The 22,872-nt window shown below is 37.2% G+C and overlaps 1 protein-coding gene across 1 annotated transcript in view; it reads left to right on the top strand.

Moving 5' to 3' along the window:
* The window catches only part of LOC107750550 (pleckstrin homology domain-containing family A member 7-like), a 107,530-nt gene extending 85,181 nt beyond the window's left edge, over window positions 1-22,349 (top strand). The window contains 17 exon segments of the mRNA XM_016565997.1: window positions 722-775; window positions 2,172-2,240; window positions 3,075-3,155; window positions 4,351-4,500; window positions 5,853-5,954; window positions 6,819-6,984; window positions 7,105-7,268; window positions 7,354-7,545; window positions 7,637-7,727; window positions 9,481-9,572; window positions 11,337-11,549; window positions 13,312-13,494; window positions 13,915-14,048; window positions 14,568-14,710; window positions 18,278-18,435; window positions 19,859-19,903; window positions 21,656-22,349. Of these exon segments, the coding sequence (XP_016421483.1) occupies window positions 722-775; window positions 2,172-2,240; window positions 3,075-3,155; window positions 4,351-4,500; window positions 5,853-5,954; window positions 6,819-6,984; window positions 7,105-7,268; window positions 7,354-7,545; window positions 7,637-7,727; window positions 9,481-9,572; window positions 11,337-11,549; window positions 13,312-13,494; window positions 13,915-14,048; window positions 14,568-14,710; window positions 18,278-18,420 (1,977 nt within the window). The 3' untranslated portion in view covers window positions 18,421-18,435; window positions 19,859-19,903; window positions 21,656-22,349.
* Window positions 22,350-22,872: the final 523 nt, after the last annotated feature.

The following is a 22,872-nucleotide window of genomic DNA, read 5'->3' as shown; positions in this document are numbered from 1 at the left end:
GTGAATAGAAAGTTAAAAAAAAAAAAAAAAAAACAGCACAGAAATGTCAAACTTTTGTAATATTATAAATATCTTTATTTTTTGTTTGGATCAATTTAATACATCTTTGCTAAATGATGTTTCATGGTATGCTAAAAATACTATTCATTTCTAAAGTAAAAAAAATACCATAAGCTTTTGAACAGTAGTGTATTTTTTTAATAACCGTGATTTCTAAATAACCATCATGATAACATGCACTTGCACAATGTGTAATAATGTACCAGCATTTGGAATTTCTTATTGTTATCAATGTTGAAAACAGTTGCTTAAGTAGCTTTTGGAAACTGTGATACATTTTCAGCATTCTGTGGTGAATAGAAAGTAAAAAAAACAGCATAGAAATGTAAAACTTTTGTAGCATTATTTTGTAACATTATAAAAATCTTTATTGTTACTTTGGATCAATTTAATACATCCGTGCTAAATAAAAGTAATAATTTCTAAAGTTAAAAAGAAAAATTACCGCGAACGTTTCAACTGTAGTGTATTTATTTATATTTTTTAAACATCATAACTCAGAGTGATGAATGACTTGTCAATCACATTACATGCACTTGCACAATGTGTAGTACTGTACCAGCATTTGGATTTACAGTGCGCATGAAAATCAGTCTCAGTCTTGCATGCTGTACTCTCAACCATGTGTCATGTGACCTGTTTCTTCATTTCCCATTTAAAGGCAGATGACACTTACATCCAGCTGAAGAAGGACCTGGAGTATCTAGACCTGAAGGTGGGCTCTAGTGGATCTGCCTTCACCTCCCTCCTCCTCTCATCTTCTCCCTCTCTCCTCGAGGCATACATTCTTCCTGATTTCCCCCCTATTCTCTATAACAGCTGCTCTGCTCTCTAACCCTGAAGGATGTGTAGAGTGAATTTTGAAATCAATGATTAAATAAATTTACATCAGTCAATATTCACAGAGAGCATTAGGTGATTTTAAACTTTTATTGCTAAAAATCAGATTTTATGCTGCAGTTTAGCAATAAAATTATTTGCGGATGCATGGATGTAGTGACTAGTGATGGCTCCCAGCAGGAGGAGATTTTGATTTCGCTAGAATCTGATTCTGAGTTGTTTTCCTTATGTCCAGTGGCATCAGTGGCCTTAAGAGCTCTTATATAGAGTTTCTCCACTTTTGTCACAAACATTTTATGTTCACCGACTTTTCCGATCCTGTTTGATATGGAGCGCATTACCTGCTTTAATTATTAATTCAGAATTCAAATGTATACATTGCCTAAATTTATACCCACGGTTCACAAAAACCCTTTTATCTTCATTTCAAACAGATGAAAAGTATTGAACCTCTCATCTATTCGGTACACAGTGCATTCTGTCTGAATGTAAGGATGGTGCGCGTAACCAAATGTGACCATTTCATGCTGTGATGTAAACCCCCTGGACCGTTATCGTTGCTCTGCAGAGTCATTCTTATGCGCATGTGCTACTTTGACAGCTTAATTTTTTTTTCAAGGACGCCCAAGGTTGTTCTTTAGGTAAAATATCAATACTGCTCTGATGAGGGATTGTTATAGCATCAATGCAGTTTCTGCATTGTAATTGTGAACATTATGTAAAGGCTGTGCTAATTATTTCCATGATGACATTAAGCATCAAGGAATTACCCTAGAGTCTGAGGTTTTCTGTTAATGAGTGAACGTTTACAGACAGCTGCTCTTACTTATAAAGTATCCTTTAGCCAACTCCTGTTTATCACTAAATTATAGTTTTTCAGTGGGTTTCAGCTTGTCGTAGGCTTCACTCCCACACGGTTCATGTCAAGTTCACCACTGATGAAAAGTATTGATACCTTGCCAAATCAAGAGCAGCGCTTTGGGTGGATCATTGCGGCTCTCCCCAAATACCCCAGTTGCTGTTTGTACGTAAACACATCGCAGAGCTTCCAAAAAGAGTGTTGGTTTGTTTTTTTGTTGTTGTTGTTTTGTTCATCTCGAGATATTATGAGTTTGCTAAAGCACAGTTTGTTTATATGATTTCAACATCCCTTTGTCAATAGGCTGTGCAGTCTTGATGGTTGCTTGATCGATGCAACCGTACAGCTTCTTAGTCTTGATGTTGATGTTAAAGTCTTTGAAAGTGTATGAGCTTTTGCATTTCGTCAACAGGTAACTGGACGTGACTCACTTAAAGATCGACCACCTCGGCCTGTTAAAATAGCTGAAAGTGACATAGATGTAAGTTCTGTTCTCTGTTTATTAAAGCCCACTTTCTGAGCCTTGTCTACCCTCTCGATCTCTGTTTGCTTTGCACAGAAAGCTGTTAGTCAAGCCTGAATTTGTGCAAGTAAACACAGGCATCGGAGTGAGGCGGTGCAAACGCTGTGGGGAGAAGCAAGCGCTCTCTCGGTGTCAAGAAGAAATTGAAATTATTGACGAGGGCTTTTTATATTCAATGCTCAATTTAAAGAGAAAAATACATGCAATGGGAGTTTTATACTTTGGGCTTGTAAATTTTTCAGTTTGATTTTTGTATTCCAGTGCTCTCACTGTTTTTCGTTTGATTGGAGGTAAATAATCTGGAAGTCCTGGCTTTTCATCATTAACATTGTTTCAGTTGAACAATTTATAAGAATTTTGTTGGTGGATTTATCTGCGTAATGAATATTTAATATTGTTAAAACAACAATATATGGCTGTAAAATAATAACAGCTTAATAATTAATCGGAGGGAACGATAAACAGCGCAGAATAAACAGGCAGTGTGAAGAAGACTGTAAACAAGGCACTTCTGCCGCCTATGTTTCTCCCGCACGAGCACACGTACCCTAACCCATTTTTCGCTGAGAAAATGCTGTTTGTTTCTGCAAATAATGACACCAGAATTGTCTTGGGTGCATGGAGTTTATGCTAATGGGTATCTTCAATAGTGGGAAATGTTGAATATGGAATAGCGGAAGAATGTATTCTGTCGGCCCTCTGTTTGATATGTTTGTGTGTTAATGGATTCAGTTCAGTCGTGGCCTCTGTTTGGTGACCATGTTTTATTGCTGCTTGTGATTGTCTCTCCAGGTAAAGCTTAGTAGGTTATGCGAGCAAGACAAGATCCTACAAGAGCTGGAGGCCAGGATACGCACACTCAAAGAAGATAAGGTGCTTTTTTTTCCTTATCTAAATTCAGTATTCCAAATCAGGCTTTAAGGATATTGAATTGTGTATCGACTGAATGGTAAAGCAAGGCAACCCAATTTATGGCAGAAATCATAATTGTCATTTCATATCAATTAAGCTGTATACACTACCATTTAAAAGCTTGGAGCCAGTAAGATTTATATTTAAATTATTTTTTGTAAAATAAATTAATACTTTTATTGGTAACACTTAAAGCTTTTATGTATAATCCATTATAAATGTAGTTTTATGCCTTGTAATGCACCTTATAATGCTTTGTACAGTCTCATGAATAATCGTAACCACAGTTAATACATTATAACACTTATGAATTCATTGTTACACTATACATTTTAAATTAGTTTATAATTTTTTACGACAATATATAATGCATTACAATGCATATTATGAATAATTATAATGCAATATACCCTTTAATAACCCTTTATGATGCATTGTACATAAAGGCTTTAAGAACTTAGAAAGGATGTATTAAATTAATCCAAAGTAACTGTAAAGATCATGTTAATGTTACAAAATAATGTTAAAAAGTTACACATTTCTATGCTGTTCTTTTTTCTATTCATTAAAGAATCCTGTTAAAAATGCATCAAAGTTTCCATTAAAATAATGGCTGCTGAATTCCAGCTTTGCCAATAAAAGTATTTTAAAATATATGAAAATAGAAAAGTTATTGTAAATTGTAATCTAATTTTTCAATATTACTGATTTATTGTTGGTGAGACTAATAAGAGACTTCTTTCAAAAACATTGAAAAATCTTACAGACCTCAAACTTTTGAATATCCCAAAGATGTCTACTCTGCACAATAAAAATATGATTTATTCTGTGTCTATCCCTATGTTGATTATAATGGATACATTGTGGTTTGTCATGTCAGTCGCTTGAAGATCTATTTCTAGTTTATCAAACCCTTTAAAATTACTTTTACTGTTGTAACCTAATATAGTCGGATTGATTTCACCACAATTTTGACTTGAGTATAACCAATTTTAGATATATAATTAGATGTTGCTACATAAAGCAAAATTTAGACCTCAGTGGAATGCTGTTTTCAGAATTGAACAATTGTGCAGCCCTAATGTCCAACCTGATGTCTTGGTCCCTAGTGCTACTTCTTTATCTGCATCATCTTCTATTTTTCACCCAAATCTAGGACAAGCTCGAGTCAGTTCTGGATGTTTCCCATCAGCAGATGGAGCAGTATCAGGATCAGCCCGCCCATGCAGAGAAGGTTGCCTATCAACAGAAGTTGTTGCGGGAGGACGTGGTCCACATCAGGGCGGACATCTCACAGGTGTCCACGGTGAGGACACATACCATATCTGTGTTAAAGGGGTCCTATTATGCTCTTTTACAAAGTCTTGATTTTGTTTTGGGGGTGTACTAGAACAGGCTCTCATACTAGGTTGTTCGAAAAACACATTATTTTTCACATATTTTACATTATTACAATACCTCTCTCCCCAGTCTGGCATGAACGGCTTGAATAGTTCCTGTATCAAATGAAGGCCCGCCTTCTGAAATACGAAATGTGCTGTGATTGGTTAGCAAGGCCAGTGTGTGTTGTGATTGGCACCACTCGGCGCCTGGTCGGGAGATGTCATGCCCCTTACCCAGTGGTGTATAAAGTACCTGAAAGCCATACTCAAGTAAAAGTACAGATATCTTACCAGAAAATGACTTTGGTAGAAGTTGAAGTCACTGTTTAGAATATTACTTGAGTAAAAGTCTTAAAGTATGTGATATTTATTGTACTTAAGTACGAAAAGTATTTTTTAAATCTTAAACGTACTTAAGTATTGAAAGTAAAAGTACAAGTAAATGCAAAATGGAAAAGAAGGTGATGATGACGCAGAAGGGCACTTCAAGAAACAGTTGTTTGGTCCCCTACACCCTTCGAAGCTCTCACTCCGGAGGGTAAATCCTTTAAAGGGATTAGGGTATAGGGATGAGCCCTTACGAATGGAACACAGGGTGTGTTAATGAGTGAATCACTGAATCATTTATTCAACCGATTCGTTCAAAAAGCTGATTCATTCAATAAGTAAACACCGTCCTTTGCTCAGAGATGCAAAACAGTGCTGTGATCTTTGTTTGGAACTATTTCCGTTGGCAAAATTGAGCAAAAACAAGCAATATTATGTCTAAAATGTAAGTCACTTATTACTTTACTTAACTTGTATAAAATGATTATTAAATGTGTTATCATGCTGATATCTGCAGAAAAACAGTACACTTTGTGTGATATAGATTAAGTTAACTATATTAAATTATATAAATACAAAAAGCATACAGAAGCATTTTTGCCTTCTACAATTTAGAATGCCTGGAATTTTAAATTTTTAATAGACTAATAAATCAACGTGCGTGAACTCTGTGTGTGATTTGGTGATAAAGCTTACTTGATAATGTCCGATCGCACATCATTACAACAACACTTACCATATTATCATAGTGGAAAATGAATCATCCGCGGTTACAGACTAACTAAAGTTGAAAAAGTGAAAAAGCATAATAGGACCCCTTTAATACACTCGCAGAAGACTCAAGAACATCCATGAAATACTAATATCACACTAAGCCAAAAATGAATGTCAATGCAATACTAATATCAGCTCATCGCACTTGTATTGAGGCTTGTTCTGTGTTAAACAGGAGATGGAGAACGCTTGGGCAGAGTACAGCCAATTGGAGAGAGATGTGGACAGATTGCGTTCAGCCCTTCAAGACCAGATGACCCACAGTGCTCTCTCTCAGGTCAGAACCAGAGAAAGAAGTTGAAAAATGAGACACAGTCTTTCTTTTCTCAAGCCCAAAATTGTATTTCAGCTTTTATCTCTCTAATGCGTGCTTCCAAACTAAAGCATCAATACTGTTTGAGCAGCAGAGTGTATCAGAAGATGTTAAACCGTGTCAGCCTCCTTTTCTATTCAGCATGCACCTCTCAGTCCGGTAATTGATAGAGAAAGAACAAAGTGATGAAAGAGAAATGGAGCTCTCGGAGCCGGAGTGAAGATCTAATGTCAGTTTTTGATCAGCGTGATAGAGCCGTAAGAACGAGGCATACAGTGTATAAGATTATTGATTTCTCAAGTGTTTGTGTGAGAGCAAAAGTCAATAAATTATGGCTTGTTCTGAAAATACAAATAAGAGAAAATCCTATCCTTTCTTCAGTGCCCCTTTGAGCTCTAAATTTGCCTCTTACAAAATCAAAGACAAGCCTTAGGGTTGTCATATTTTTTAAAAGAATTATCGCAGTGGTATGAAGGTACTTCTGTTCTGTTCTATTCTGTTCTACTCTAATTTTTAGCTTTTAGGTTCTGTTGAAGAAATGTTGTTCTTTATTATATTATATTATGATATGTACTATATTGTATTCTGACATACTGAAAGACAGAAACTCATTTTTAATATTTTATATTGAATGTAATAAAGAAAGACATATGTATTCCCAAGAATAATGTTACATTTATATATTCTGATTTATATATATATAATATTATATATTGTAGGAGTTTTCATACTAAGATTCCAGTCTCTTATATTTACTTTTTTATTCAGTTTTTTCTGTTTTAATCTGTTTTATTTCATTCTAAATGATTATATTCTGTGCTACTGCAGCAGGAGAAATCTCAGCTGAGGAAGGAGCTGTGGCGGATCGAGGACGTGCTTGCAGGCCTGAGCTCCAGCAAAGCCAACTACAAAGTGACCATTGACTCTGTTCGGAATCCAGGTGAGAGTGGGCCCCTGCCTGCCATCACCCCCATGCACTGGAACACAGACCGAGGTACTGAGGTCAAACAGCACCACATGCAACTCTGCTTACTGCATACAGATGCAACTGATAATCATACATGTGTTTTTTTGCCCATATGATATCAACGGGTGGAATATTTGCCTGACCCAGAGAGGAAACTCGTGCCTTCAGCGTCATTGTCCGCAGTGCCTTCTCTCTCTGCGAGCCCATTCATGGGTGAACTGAAAGCTGCTCAGCCCAGCCCTCATCTCAGCCTGGTGCAGTCTACCCAGCAGCCCTTGCAGCTCTCACATACAGCGCACAAGCCAAAATGGGTGAGTGAAGTGAAACAAAGTAATCAAAATATTCCTTCAGTCCATTTATCTGTATTTATGGACATTTCATGTTTACACAATGCAGCCTGAAGAAGACGCTCCACCCAGACCCCCTCTCCCTCACCTCTACAGTCCAGACGAACACCCCCCGGCTGTGCCCCCTCTCCCCAAAGAGACCTCCGTCATCCGCCACACATCAGTCCGTGGCCTGAAACGACAGTCTGATGAACGGAAGCGTGATCGTGAGATCGGGCAGTATCCTAATGGAGACCATACGGTTTGTGCCACTCAGTGATCCAGCCAGTTTTCATCTGTGTATATGGTAAAATGTCAATATAGTTCTGAGTTCTATTTTCCTGGGACCCTAGGTTGAGATACGAGCGTTCCTGAGTGAGCCTGAACTGCTGACAGTTGGTGGCTTGAGCCGTGATAGTGGCTACCAAACTCTACCAAACAGAGGTACACAGAGACCCGTATATGTCACACACTAGGGCTGTCAAAAAAAAATTTGAATTTCGAATGTTCGTCGAATTTAAAATAAAAATCCACATTCGAATGCAAAAATGTTGCATTCGAATTTTAGGTGTGCGTCAGGCAGTATTATCAGTGGCACACGAAATGCGACGACGATGTAAGTGCCATTGCATTTTAATGTTTTTGTTAGTCTATCCAGTTGAACCCACTAGATGCGGCGCTGCTACGTTGTTCATTCAAAATATTGCGGGAAAAAAGAACATCGATGCGGAGATGATGTTGTTTACGTCAAAACCGAAACCAAACCGTTCACACAGAACGCATATTTATCACATTTTCTAGAGGGACATCTATCACCGTTGCACTCGCGTCTCGCACAAGAGAGCCGCATGTTTAGAAAGCCATGGAAAAATTTAAGTTCAACTTTTTAAAAACATGTCTCAAGACTTTATGCCGGTTTTTTCCCCATCCTACTGCATCTCAAGTTTTTAAATGAAGAAAGTACTGCACATTTTAGAGTGTCCTTTTATTGTGGCTAGGCTAAGGCACACCTGTGCAATAATCATGCTGTCTAATCAGCATCTTGATATGCCACACCTGTGAGGTGGATGGATTATCTCTGCAAAGAAGAAGTGCTCACTAACACAGGAGAATGATGTGCGCTACCGGCGCCTATTTTGTACTAGTCGCGACGGTAGTGACGTCATGGCTGTCGCCGGCCAAACAAGTTGGTGTTTTTTCAATGTAGGCTTCAGACACGGGTCACGACGAGGCGTTCCCCATAGCGACCCCTAGAGGACGCAGTTCGAAGTTCCACGAAAGGGAACAAAAGTGTTGCGTTTATAATTTTGTTCAGTGTAAGAAGCTAGTAGTGAATTTAGCCTTAACATTACAAAGGAGCCAAAAAGGGTGCAAATATATAATTTCCACCACTATCATTTTCATCACAGAATGCTGTTTAACACAATACTGTACATAATTTGAGATGGAAATGATGCTGTGGTGAATTTTCGCTTAATACACTGCTGTTCAAAATTTTGGGGTCAGTATGATTTTTCTTTAAAGGTATTAATACTTTTGTTCAGCAAGGACACATTAAATTGATCAAAAGTGACAGTAAAAATAAATTCAGTATAATTTCGAATAAATGCTGTTTTTTGGACTTTCACTTTGTTGAAGAATCCTGAAAAATATGTATCACAGTTTCCTCAAAGAATTAAGCAGCACAGCCATTTTCAACATTAATAATCAGAAATATTTCTTAGGCCCAAAATCAGAATATTAGAATGATTTCTGAAATGCGTGACACTGAATACTAGAGTAATGGCTGCTGAAAATTCAGCTTAAAAATCCTTGAGGGAATTTTTCTGTATTTTTGATAAAGTAAATGCAGCCTTGGTGAACATAGAGTTGGAGAATCCTTTCAAAAACATTAGCAAAAAATATTACAGACCCCAAACTTTTAAATAGTAGTCTGCATACTGCTGGGCGTTGTTGGTAGACATATTAAAGTGTGTGCTTTAAGAGAGTCCACATGGCCAAAAGTGACCATACTGTAGTTGAAGAAACACCCAATTAAGCAAGTGTACCAAGTGTGAACGTGACATCAGGCTGCTCAGTGGGAAACAGTTGACAATTAACCATGTAGTTTGAAAGTACAAACTCCCAGCTCGGAATTTTAGAAAGGATTTCCTAAGAAACCTATAAGATTTGTCTAATCCAGTTCAACTTCTGTTAGGTTTGACAGGCTCATCTTCAAGACTGAACCAGTCATCAAACATTTCATCGTTTGTCACCCTCAGAAGAGGACTCACCACCACAAGCTTGAAGGTAGGAAGCCAACAAAGTCCTGAAATTGTCTGTTGAGAGGCAGGGGGACATAAAGAGTCCGTCATAGTTTGCTTTGGCAGAGCTGACAAACAGCAGGTTGATTAGATGCAGCAGGAGTACAAACCGCTGAGCACATGAAATAAAAGCAGCCAGTGTGGGCTTGGGCCAGACTGTACTTTGCGAATGAATTACTGCGGTAGTGTTGCCATGCAGACTGTGAACACAGTGTGTGTCTCCCACCCTGATGGAATCATGCAGAAAATGTTAACAGAAATGAGCACAGCAGAGCTTCAAAATGAACTCCTCTGTTTCTGGTACTTTTTTTCTCTCCTTATTTTCTCCTTCTGCCTCTCTCTTTCTGACTGACTGTTTTACACTCATTAATAACAACACACTTCATACAAAAAACTGTTAAATTACATTAAATTTGTTATATATATATATATATATATATATATATAGCTATCAAACATACAGTTATTAAAATAGACATATATATGAAGAGTTTATTTGCAAAAACAGATTTTTTAATTTTCAAAAATCATGTTTTTTATTGTTATCATGTTCTGGCGTAATGATGCTGAAAATTCAACTTTGATCACAAGAATAAATTACATTTTACAATATATTCAAATAAAGAAAACTTATTTTAAATTGTTTTTTTGTGTTTTTTTGGTTTTTTTTTTTTTTTTTTTTTATCTAATCAAAATAACCCAACTGCAGTTTGATTGAGATTAATTGGAATGCACAATGGAAAAACATGATTTTTGAAAATGATCATTAGAATGATTTAATGTATATTAAATCATTCTAATATACTGATTTGGTGCTTAAGAAATATTTCTTATTGTTATCAATGTTGAAAACTGGTGCTACTTAATATTTTTGAGAAAACTGTATATATTTTTTCAGCATTCTTTAATAAATCGAAAGTTCAAAAGAAATACAGAGTTCTGGCATGAAACTCTAGATGGCGCAGTCCGATAGGTCTAACTCAATCTGACCTAATGACATCATTATCACATGGCACAGCTGATTGGTTCTCTCCTGTATCGGTAGCCAATGAGCTCGGTGCTCAACATTCAAATATGACTAGTGCTTGCAATAGCAGTTGCAGCTTGCTTCAGAAACCCTCCACCTTCCCCAGCTCCTCCTGTATAGATCTGCTGCGAGGTGATTCATGTATGCTATATGGGGGTTATTTCATGTATGTCATATTTGCAGCAGCAATATTTCTTACGTGGATGGATTGGCAGTAGCAAGTCTCGGTTCTTGCTCTGCCGCAGCAGCAGCAACGTAGCAGATCTATTTCGCCAAGACCAAATAAATTAGCATTGTCATGTACATTACCATGCCAATCCCTCAGAGAGTTGTCATGACAGAACAGCGTTTATTTGAAATAGAATTTAATTCAGATTTGCTGAATAAAAGTAAATTTCTTTTTCAACAAAAGTTGAATACTCACTCCAAACTTTTGAATGGAAGTGTAATTAACATAAAAAACTATAAATACAGTACACTGCAATACTACATGCAAAAACTGTAAGTGAGCAGCAAGAATATAGTAAAGGCATAGACAGACATCTACTGAATATTGGTTGGGTCCTAGATGATTGAGTCTCTCTTTTTTCCCCTTTTTGTTTTTCCTTCCCCTCCTCCCTTTCGCAAATTGTTCACATTTCTCTCTTTGATTTCTCTCTCTCCGCACTGTTCTTTGGTGCGGTTTGTTTCAGCATTATTAACACGTCCACTGGTGTCTCCTAGGAGAGACCAAAGAGTGCCTTGGAGCGACTGTACTCTGGGGAGCCCATGCAGCAGCGTAGCCGCATGAGCGCCGAAGAGCAGCTGGAGAGGATGAAGCGTCACCAAAAGGCTCTCGTACGGGAGCGCAAGAGAACGCTCAGCCAGGGCGAGCGGCAGGCTTCCTCATCTCGTGCCTCCTCCACATCCAAATCCGTGTCTGCAGACCTGGGATCAGTACGTTAGAGCACAATGACACATTATCCTCCAGAGAGAACTATCGCCTTGACATAAATGCACATTCAGCTATTTACACTGTTTTGATGGAGAACTGTAAGATTTGGCGTTAACATGATCAGCATTTTAGTGTCTAGTAGTGTCTGCCGCAGGTAAGTGGGTATGTGGGAGGTGTTGCAGAAGGAGATGTGAGAGATTTTATTATATGTTGTTGGGCCACATGGATGGGCTACAGAATAAGAACAGGTGGGAGTTATGCTATTTGCCAATGAAAGACATGGACTACTAATGTGTTTAGAGGATTAATAAGGAAAGTTGATATGCTACTGATTCTCACTCTTAATGTAGTTTCAAAATGTTCTAATGACTTGTATGAGTGTTTAATTTTAACCTTGGGACATGGCTCCTTAAGGGAGCAGCTCCCATGTTCATCTGGGATAGTGAATCAAAGTAGTGTGCTTTTACTTGGGGGTCTTTGAATAGGCAAAAACCAACACTAACATCAAAATGCTCTTTTAACATCTCTATAACAATAACATAATGCTCTAAGTTATGGGAAACGGGCTCTGCTGTATTAGTGGGCTTATAAACTAAACTAAATTTCAAGCTCTCAAACCTTTTAGCAGTTCATCACTCAACCGCAATAATTATAGCATAACTGAAGTGTGAAACCAGACTCTATTGTGTTTACCTCACTCATTTATTCTTTTGTTTTACACTAATTTCACCCAGTTTCACTTTTCACATCCAGCTTTCTAATAAGTCTTACAAAACCTGCAAAATCATTTTCCCCTGCGATTTGGGTCTGAGTGCACAGAATTATTATTTTTTATTTACCAATTAAACTGTCATTCTGCAAAACATGATTTTATAACTTGGTTTAGCTTATCTGGCTTTTTTTAAATAAATACTTTTATAATTTTACACCTTGTTTTACCAAAATGTATCGAATGTGTACACAATGAATGGCCTGGGTAATGTATGAATGACTTACATGTTTATAATTGTACTGCTTACTGAGCATGTTTTTCTTGTTCATAATAATATAACAGCGGATTGTAGCATAATTTGCAAAAAGAAAATCAATTGCACAGCTCTTTTATGTCGATTTTTGCACATAAGAAAATAAACACTTTGCTAGTAAAAAAAAAAAAGTAAAAGAAGGCAATTGTTCTTTTTCTCTCTACTGTGAATGTGAAACCACAGTTCATTTCCTGACACACTGGTTTATTTTCTTTTCAGTAAGCACAATAAAGCCTGGGAATGAAGCATGTAAATGAAGTCACAGATGGAGCATTTTATTGCGTCTTTCTTGGTTTGCAGGAGTGCTGTAAGCTACGGTTTGAGAGCTTGAACATGAGACACTTCACGCACAATCAGTCCAATCACTTTACATGATACAGAGGTACAGGAGCGCACTGGGACAATATACCATTACGCTCAAGGTTGCAATTTAACCCAGTTTTGTGTGTTGTTTATGTGCAGGGCTGTCCTCTTTAAACTTTTTATTTCATGTAAAGAATGAATGTTGGATGTAAGTTGAAATGTGGAGCACAGAGGTCATTTTGGCTTTAGTACTCTGTCACAAACTCTGTCACATCTGTCCCAGTGTAACTGGAAATGTTATCCTACGCTTAACCTGTCCTGTAAATCAGGTGAAGACCATTTCAGAACCAAAATATTACATTTTCACGTCCCGAGTTGGATGTATGTGAGATCTAGATCGGCCGTCTCAGGACTCTGTGTGTTTGTGTGCCTTCAGTGGAGGAGAGAGCAGGACTTTGATTTGCAGCTTCTGGAGCAGGCCGTGCAGGGTGAAGAGAGACCAGTCGAGCACAGAGAGAGACAGCGCTCTCGGTCAGACGAATGGCTCACCCTGAGCAGCACACCCATGAGAGAACTAGATTTGGAGCCTCTGGACTACCAGCTGGACCTCAGCAAAGAGGTAACCCTACTGCTTAAAGGGATAGTTCACCCAAAAAAAGAAGATTATGACATAATTTCCTTGTTGTGTGGAACAAAGGTCTCAGTCACTATGTGCTTTTGCTTTATAGAGAAAATATGCAGTAAATGTTAATGTTGAGTGAGACAGTACTTAAAACACTGCCTAAATTCACCTTTTCTTTTCTTTTCTGAAAGTCATGCAGGTTTGATATCACATGAGAGAGAGTAAATCCAGACAGAATTTTCATTTTTGGTTGAACATTTTTGGTAGTTCATTTCATATTATATAAAATGTAGGCTTTTTATTTCAAGAGAACAAAAAAAATATCAAAATAAAGAAAATGTTAAACTTAAATGACTGGACGTTAGATTTCAGAATTAAGTGATTGATGGTGTGTGTTTGGTCTCAATGACTGTATAGCTGGCAAAGCCACAAAAGGTGGCCATCCCTGAGCGCTATGTGGACATGGATCCAGAGGAGCCCCTCAGCCCTCAGGAAATGGAGGCCAGACATCGTAAAGTGGAACGAATCAAGAGCATCCTGGCTAAGTCTAGGTACTGGCAGATCAGTCTCATTTAACACAGCTGCTCTTATTGTCATCTTTATAGATGTTTTCTTGCCATTATATATGCTACCATTCAGACGTTTGGGGTTTGTAAGTATCATTATTTGATCAAAAATACTGTAAAAACGATACTGTGAGATATTACAATTTAAATGGCATTTAAAATTTAATTTATTTTTGTGATGGCAAAGCAGTCTTCAGTGTCACATTATCCTTCAAAAGTCATTCTAATATGCTGATTTGGTGCTCAAGAATTATTTCTTATGTTGGAAATAGTTGTCCTTCCTCCAAAGAAAAACATTTATTTGAAATAAAAATCTTTTGTAACATTATAAATATCTTTACTGTCACTTTTGATCAATTTAATGAGTCCTTACTAAATAAAAAGTAATAATTTCTTTCTTGAAAAAAAAACCAAACACTTACTGACCCCAAAATGCTGAGAACCATTGTTACACTTTTCTCTGAGAGTTTACTCTAATGTACCTGTTTCTTGTGTGCATATAAGTGTCCAGAATATACCTCCTCCTGCAGCAGTAGACAAGCCGGTGCTGCCGGACATAGACTCGGCTCTACAGGAGCAAGAGAGAATCATCACCATGTCCTATGCCTTAGCATCAGAGGCCTCGCTCAAGAGCAAGCAAGTGGCAGGTAAACTAACCAGCAGCATTACCACTAACCTGAACTGATTCCTTAAATTCTTACTGATTATTATTACTAATTCCTGAAATTATCTTGTTAAAACACTCCATTTTCTATGGAAGCATATACTGTGTTTTACAAAACACAGTCAAAACTTATTGTAAAAAGCACAAATCATTTTAAATAGCAAGAGCAAGGACAGGGAGTGCACAATGCATGTTAAGGCTAAGGACGCTGAAAGAGAGTCCCATAATAACATACAATCAACAGTTCACACCTGTATTACTGCCAGAGCTCTGTTTGAATAGATTAATTTCAGATATGCTGAGTATATGACAAGTTCAGATACTCTGAAAAGATCAAGGTAAATGTGAAGAAAACACTTCAGAAATTGTTATTTGTAATGCAAATCTGACAGTGTTAATAAAAGTTCCTGAATAATCACACTGACAAATACTGATTAACTGTGAACATTGGGAGAAACGGTCCACCCTGTTTCAAAACATCGGCATTGGAGGCGTGATGAGGAAAAAGAAAGAGCAAAGCCAAGCCTATCAGCCGCAACATTAATAACTGAACATTATTCCTTATTAGCGCAGATCTGACGAGTAAAGATGCTTGCTAATTGGGAGACATGTCGGATCTTTCAGGCTGGGTGGAATCTCTTGATGAGGCCATTTTTTTCAGAGCCGATCAATGACCCAGTTGAATATGCACTGGGGCTTGTTCACTCTGCATCCCGTGGCAGCACTTTGAACATCTTTCTGAACTGGCATAAAAGCACACCATCGTTTCATCTTTACTTCTTACAGAGGCCTCACTCACTCTGCCAGGTCTAACCTTCAGACAGGGTGCAAGCGTGTCCCTCTTAGTCACACAGATTTACAGTCAATTCATCCTGACGTGATGGATCATAATGTGTGAGGCTGGCGGTATGGCGTAGTCAACAATTATCACAGTGTTTCCATTGGAGGACATGTCAGAATACCTTATGTGAGGGATCTCGTCTGTGAAGGCAGGTCAGGGTTTTGATCACCCGCAGCACCACTTTGAGCATTTATTTTGAGTTTATGAGTGCAGACAGAAATCATCTAAAATAGTCAGAGCTGTGGCATGTAAGCACATTTTCTTAACACATCGAATTGTGGTGTTCATGCGGGCAATGCGCGTTGGCTTGACACACTGCCTGGTTCCACTAACCCTGTTTGTTTTGTCTTGTCTGTTCTATGAATACAAATGGTAGAAAAGGCCAGATGTAGCTAAAATTGATACCAACTGGTCCAAACTGGTTTAGGTGGACTACCAGATGGAGGAGCCAAGGACATCCTGGTTAAAGCTGGTAGACTACCTTGGTTAAAGGAATAGTTGCCCAAAAGTGAAAATGTACTACTCACACTCATTTCATTCCAAACCCATATGACTTTATTTCTAACAAAGAAAAAAAGGAGGACATAGTGCCTATGGGCACTGAGGATTTCAATCTTCAAAAAGTATGCAAAAGCACCATTAAGTTGGTCTATGTGACTTGTGTGCTATATTCTTAATTACACTGAGATCCAATCACAATGCGTCCTCGGCTACCTCTGGATCAGGACACGCTGATCGGATAACATTCCAATCAGAAGCGCGTTTACACTTGTCTTTTCAATGTGTATGTGGACAACATCCAGATACAGGTCACATGTTAATGGCAAGTGTAAACGCAGCCTTTCTGAAGTCAAACGAAGAGCAGACCAAAGTCATTATTAGCTGAGAATAAACTCCTTCAGTGAGCTGAGTCTGGTTAATCCACTGTAACTGGATCATTGAGTCAGTGAGCTGAACTTGAGAGTCATAGCATTCAGATTCAGACCAGTTCCCTTTCAGTCGGTCACTCTCGACGTCACGTCGGATGACCGACGAAATTGGGATCTCGCTTAGAGGGACCAATCTACTTCGAGTGTAAACTATATATACATGGAAATATTTTCATTTTTTTCATATTCTCAATGTATGTGTGTGCATTTATATATACATAATAAATATGCACAGTACACATACATATAGTATGTAAACAAAATTTTGGATGCGATTTATCGCGATTAATCATTGTGACAGCACTAATGTTTTTTTTACATTTTTGTTTTATTAACAGCAGCATTTGAGCTGTATGAACGTCTTGGTTACGTATGGTAACCCTCGTTCCCTGAAGGAGGGAACGGAGACGTCACGTCCCGTCGCCACAGCTCCTGTACCACCGCTGAGCGGCCGGGTCACCGGCTCGGCTCCTCAGCGAAAACCTGAATATGCGCTGCATCTGCTGCCTACTTATACTCACGCTGTGATCAGCAGCAGCTGGATGCAATAATCGCATGCCAATGTGCATTGGCTCGTTTAGTTTACACTCGAAGTAGATTGGTCCCTCTAAGCGAGATCCCAATTTCGTCGGTCATCCGACGTGACGTCTCCGTTCCCTCCTTCAGGGAACGAGGGTTACCATACGTAACCGAGACGTTTTGTGAACTGGATCTTCTGATTCACTGAAAATAAATCACTGTTCGAAAGATTGGCCTTGGTAAGATTTGACGTCTTTTTAAAAAGTTTTTAGTCTATTATTCTCAGTAAGACTATACTTACTTGATTAGAAACACAGTAAACACTAATACTGTGAAATATTACAATAGTAACTGTTTTCTATTTTATTATATTTTAAAATGTAATATATTTCTGTGATGGTATTTCTTCAGGCCTCCATGTGCTCAAGAAATATTTCTTATTATTATTAATTGTGGTTTTGTTTCTTTTTCCATAATTCTTTGTATTAATTTCGTTTAAAAAAGGGTGTCCAAGTCAAAAGTTGTTGTATTGCTCCTGGTTTATTCCTCACATACAGTTATCTTATGGCTTCAAATGTAACAAATCATGAATATCGCTTTTATGATACTTTTACGGTGCTTTTCCTTCCTGGTTGAAAACAAAAAAAGGTCCTTCTTTGTGTTACATTGAAGAATGGAAGTCACACAGGTTTGGAATGGCATGAAGGCGATGAATTATGAAATAATTTTTGGTCCCACTTTATATTAAGTGGCCTTAACTGCTATGTACTTACATTTAAAATTGGTACAATGAACTTATTGTGTACATACATGTTTTTACATTAACTTATATTTTAAAAAAATACCTGCATGTAATTATATCTGTAATTCATTTCTGTAATTATATTTATAGTTACACTATTGACCCATCCCTTACACCTTAACCCACCCTTAAACCTACCCATACCACCAAACCTGTCCCTAACCTTACCCCTATCCCTCCTCAATAGCAGCAAGTGTTTTGCAATACAATACAAACACAGTAAGTACATTGTACTAATTTTTTATGCAAGTACGTAGTAGTTAAGGCCACCTAATATAAAGTGGGACCCCAATTATTTTTTTTTTGATAAATATTTGACTACATTGATGTCCTCAGATCGCTCTTGTAGTTATGTACTCACAAATAGCACTTTGTAGTGTGTAGTAGCAACTACTGTAACTTTGTCACTACTAGCTCCCTGTGTGTTACTACGCTCCTATGTTCCTTTTTCTGCTTCAGCCTCACCGCCGGTTAACAGTCCCACCTCCCTCCCTCAACCTCCACCACCTCCTCCTCTTCCTCCCCCCGCTCCTGTTGCCGTCTCTACGGCTCAGTCTGCTCCCCCTCCCCTGAGCAATGGATTTCACTACACCTTTGTCTAATCAGAGAAAAACAAAGTAAGAACTAACTGCTAATCGTTTAGCACGCAAATGTGCTTTTGCTAATTGTTCCCTGTGTGTTTTGGCACCTTTTCTGTCTGCATGCTGCATGATTGTGCTTCATCAGGGCTTGTGCTGTAGTATTTAGTAACTTCATGAGTAGTGTAGATTGGCCCCCCTCTAACAACTGCCTCCACATCTGGAGATGGAGAGGTGTGTGAATTGTGTGCAAATTGGCTTTTTGTGAGCCGATAAGCCTAAAAAGCCATAAACAAATGCTGTCTTTTGTGAATTGTTTGTAATTAACAAAGACACAGGGCATCGCTACGGCAGCACATGCTGTTGTGTTGCCAAACACCACTTGCTTTGCCATCTGTAATCTGTAAAGAGCTTTAGTGTTTTGATGTCTGTGACTCACTGAAATAAACAGCAGAATGACTGTCAGGGTTTTGTGGGGGAAAAAGGAAAAACATGGCCCTTCGTCTTTGGACACTTTATATATGTGTGCATCTCTCCAAAGCTATTTTAGTGCAGTTCATGAAAGAGCATGACCTCCACCTGCATTGTGTGTTCTGCTTCTCAGCATGCCTCAAATCAGTGAACTGCCATGATTTCCCATTTGACACATGCTAATTATGAGCTATTATATGCAGTTTATGAGGCACTGTCCACAAATACAGTACACTTTTGGGTCCCATTAGGTCTTAAAAGCACAATTTTTTTTTGTTTGTTATGATTTTTATATTATAAACTATTATCTAACATGTAAATAAACACAGCATGAAAAGTTAGCTAGTTTTACCTTAGAAGTCTTGATCCTGGTTATGGTTTTAGAATACAATATCATTATTTTGATGTCCCAGGAAAAAAATTATAATAAACATATACTGAAAAATTAACTAACTAACTAAATAAATAAACTGAACTACAGATCTCCTAATGAGTGACAGTACATTACTGTATGTATGTCTATATAAGAATAATAATATAAAACAATACAAATTTTAAATTTCTTTTTTTTCTTGCTTGAAAAAAAAATCATCAGTGTTTTAAACAATATTCAGACATGCCCCAAATATCACAAAAAAAATTACTGAATAGAAAATGAAACACCTCATTAACATCAATATTTAGTTTGACCTACTGAAGTAAAAAAAAAAAAAAATCTTTTAAAGATTTTCTGCCCTGTTTTGTACCGTACTCTGTTGGACAGTGCCATGATTATATTATACTATACGAAAGATTTGAGTCAGTGCATAACTGTACATTTTATATGTTCATTAGCCAATCAATTTAATCACTGAATGCCTGAGCTGGCCGTGTTATTCTGCTGTTTCAGCAGCATTTGTATGAAAGTGAGCTGCATGCTGCGTGTGTCATGCACATGCATGTGTTAAAGTGTGTTTAACTCAGCATTTTCTCTATGTAACATGCTGCACAGAGAGAAGGAGGGTGGAGAGTGTTTACCTGTCTACTATTTAGTAAGGTAATTCTAGGGTTATAAAAAAAGTTATAACCAAGTAAGAAGCAAGTAACATTAAATTAAATGCAGGGCTCGACATTAAGCCTTAACATGTGCTTGTCCTTCGGACAAGTAAATCAGACAGTCACTTGTCCGGGGCGAAAAAAAGCTTCTTTTTTTTTGGCGTAAATGTAATTTATTCTGAAGCAATAGTCTCATCAGTGCTCTATCAGGTCTTACTTTAATCAGCATATTTGTGAAATTTGCCTTAAATTGATTTCTAGGACACTTTAACTTTGTGAAGGACAATATTTTCCTGACCTTATTGAATGTACATGTCATCATTTACGTCACATTCTTACATTTTAACAATACATTGTTAGAATAATAAGACACTATGGTTGTTACCATTCAAATTAAATCAGTATCAACAAACTCCATCTTTCCACTGCAGAGGAAACACTGAAGCTGCATCGAAATTGCCATTTAGATGTAAATCAGACAGTCACTTGTCCGGGGCGAAAAAAAGCTTCTTTTTTTTTGGCGTAAATGTAATTTATTCTGAAGCAATAGTCTCATCAGTGCTCTATCAGGTCTTACTTTAATCAGCATATTTGTGATATTTGCCTTAAATTGATTTCCAGGACACTTTTTAACTTTGTGAAGGACAATATTTTCCTGACCTTATTGAATGTACGTGTCATCTTACGTCAAATTCTTACATTTTAACAATACATTGTTAGAATAATAAGACACTATGGTTGTTACCATTCAAATTAAATCAGTATCAACAAACTCCATCTTTCCACTGCAGAGGAAACACTGAAGCTGCATCGAAATTGCCATTTAGATGTATTTACTCAGACTGTTTCATGAAGATAAGAGGTTCCATAAATGCATTTACACAGTAAAATTGCAAATGCATAAATAATGTTATAAGATTAATGTTTTACTTTTTTTAACATACAAATATGAAATGTTGGAAAAATGCAATGATACTTTTAAATATGAAACCAAAGTACCAGTCGGTGGCGGCAGATCACTGTCTTAATGAGTGAGTCACTGATTCAACCGATTCGTTCAAATGGCTGAATCATTCAGTAAGGAAAAACTGTTATGTGTTGCTCGGCGATGCGTATCAAATAAATGTCACATTTGCAATCGTGCTGATAGTCGGAAAAACATCACTCTTGGTCGTGTGATGTTGCTTACCTATAATATATAGAATATTTATCTTTTTTTTCTACCGCAGTATGTTTTTTCGTGTTTGTTTCAATGAGTGTGCTGTTGCACTTATTAGTTCTGATTTCTCCGCGGGTCACACAGGCTGCGTGAGCCTCAACTGACACGACTTTGATACTGTCAATACATTATCCGTTATCAGTCACCATTTACACTGAAAGTAATAAAATCAGAATCCTTAGTTATGCCTTAGTTATTGTTTGTTAATGACGTTTTAAATGGGTTACTTGTCCGGGCAGGCAAGTAAAATTCTCTTTCACTTGCCCCTTCACAAAATCCACTTGTCCCGGACAAGCGGACAAGCGTTAATGTCGAGCCCTGAAATGAGAAATTATATTGTAAAATCTTTGTTTTATTTACAACTTCAATTTTTTTTTTTAGTGTACAGTGTAGGTACTTGCACCACATGTTTTTAGCACTGAAGAATGTATTACTTTAGTACACTCTTTATGTGTGGCTCTTTTTTCAGTGTATTGTTTTGTTTTGCTTTATTTCTTTACATTTCTCATCTTTCGCTCTTTATCTCTTTTCCAGCCAAAGCTGTATCTGGATATTGAGGTGCTGTCACATTCTGAAAACCCCACTAGTGGTGGACAAACTTAAGCTCAGCTTATCGAATCACATCGCTCACATTTAGAGATGACCTTAGCGCACTTTTGGACTCACATGGGAACTCACTTCTGAAATGCATTTTTTGTAGAGCTATTATTTGATATGGGCTTTTTGCTGTGGAAACTGCTGTGCATATGCTGTACAAAATCTAACCATGATAACCCAGATATAGAGAGCCATTTTATATACATTACTGCACTTTTAATATGCACTGTATTGTAGAGAACATTCAAAGCTCATGTTTTACTTCTCAAGGCAAGACAGATGTTTGGATGGAGTTCAGTTTGAAAACAACGGTAACGTAATAGCTAAAAAAAAAAGTATTATACATGTGTAATGCATTATGAACATGAAGGGTACAACAATGTCATGTCGATTGTATTTTGTCAATTCAGATGATATTCTTACACCAAATCACTTGAAATATTATTTTTATGTATCCAGCACTGCCAGTTTCCAGTTAGCTTGCCAAATGCATTTTATTTTTGTTGACAAAGGTAAGGAAAAAAATAACATTAAATAATATTTTCAGACAGGATTTGTGGGGAAGGGGTTGGGGAGGGAAATGCCACATACTTTTTTAAAGAAACTGTAAATATTAAAGATATTAACAAGCTTTTTGTCTTTTATTCTGTTTGTGTTCTCAAAGAATGAAGGAAAGAGAGAAAATAATTTCAAGTTTTTCAGCTTCAGAAGAAAAATTATGTCAAATAAGGAATTTATGAAATGATTTGGAGGTTTTACATTTGCATCGTCAACTTCATTTTCTGATCTCACCTTGTGTTTTATTCCTTCCATACATATTCGGTTAAAAGAATAAGAATAAAAGAATAAAATATAAGGACATGAAGAGAGAACCTCATTTCGAAATTCCTTTTCCACGTATGTTCTGTAACAACCTCTTATTTTTTATAAAGAACAAAGGTTTTTGCCCGTAAATGTGAAATGTGCTCTTGTCATTGCTTCAGGGATTTCCTTTAAAATGTGCATTAAGTGTTTTGACCTCTTTATGTTGTAAGACGTTATAAAGATAAAGGATTTTAATTTCACACAGCTTTTTAAATTTTTTTGATCTTCATTTAATGTATGTGTCTACACACACACACACACACACATACATGCATACATAAATACACATA

Source organism: Sinocyclocheilus rhinocerous, unplaced genomic scaffold, assembly GCF_001515625.1.
Source record: "Sinocyclocheilus rhinocerous isolate Xijiao unplaced genomic scaffold, SAMN03320098_v1.1 scaffold19, whole genome shotgun sequence".
Taxonomy (NCBI): Eukaryota; Metazoa; Chordata; class Actinopteri; order Cypriniformes; family Cyprinidae; genus Sinocyclocheilus; species Sinocyclocheilus rhinocerous.
This window is presented reverse-complemented; position numbering and strand designations above follow the sequence as displayed.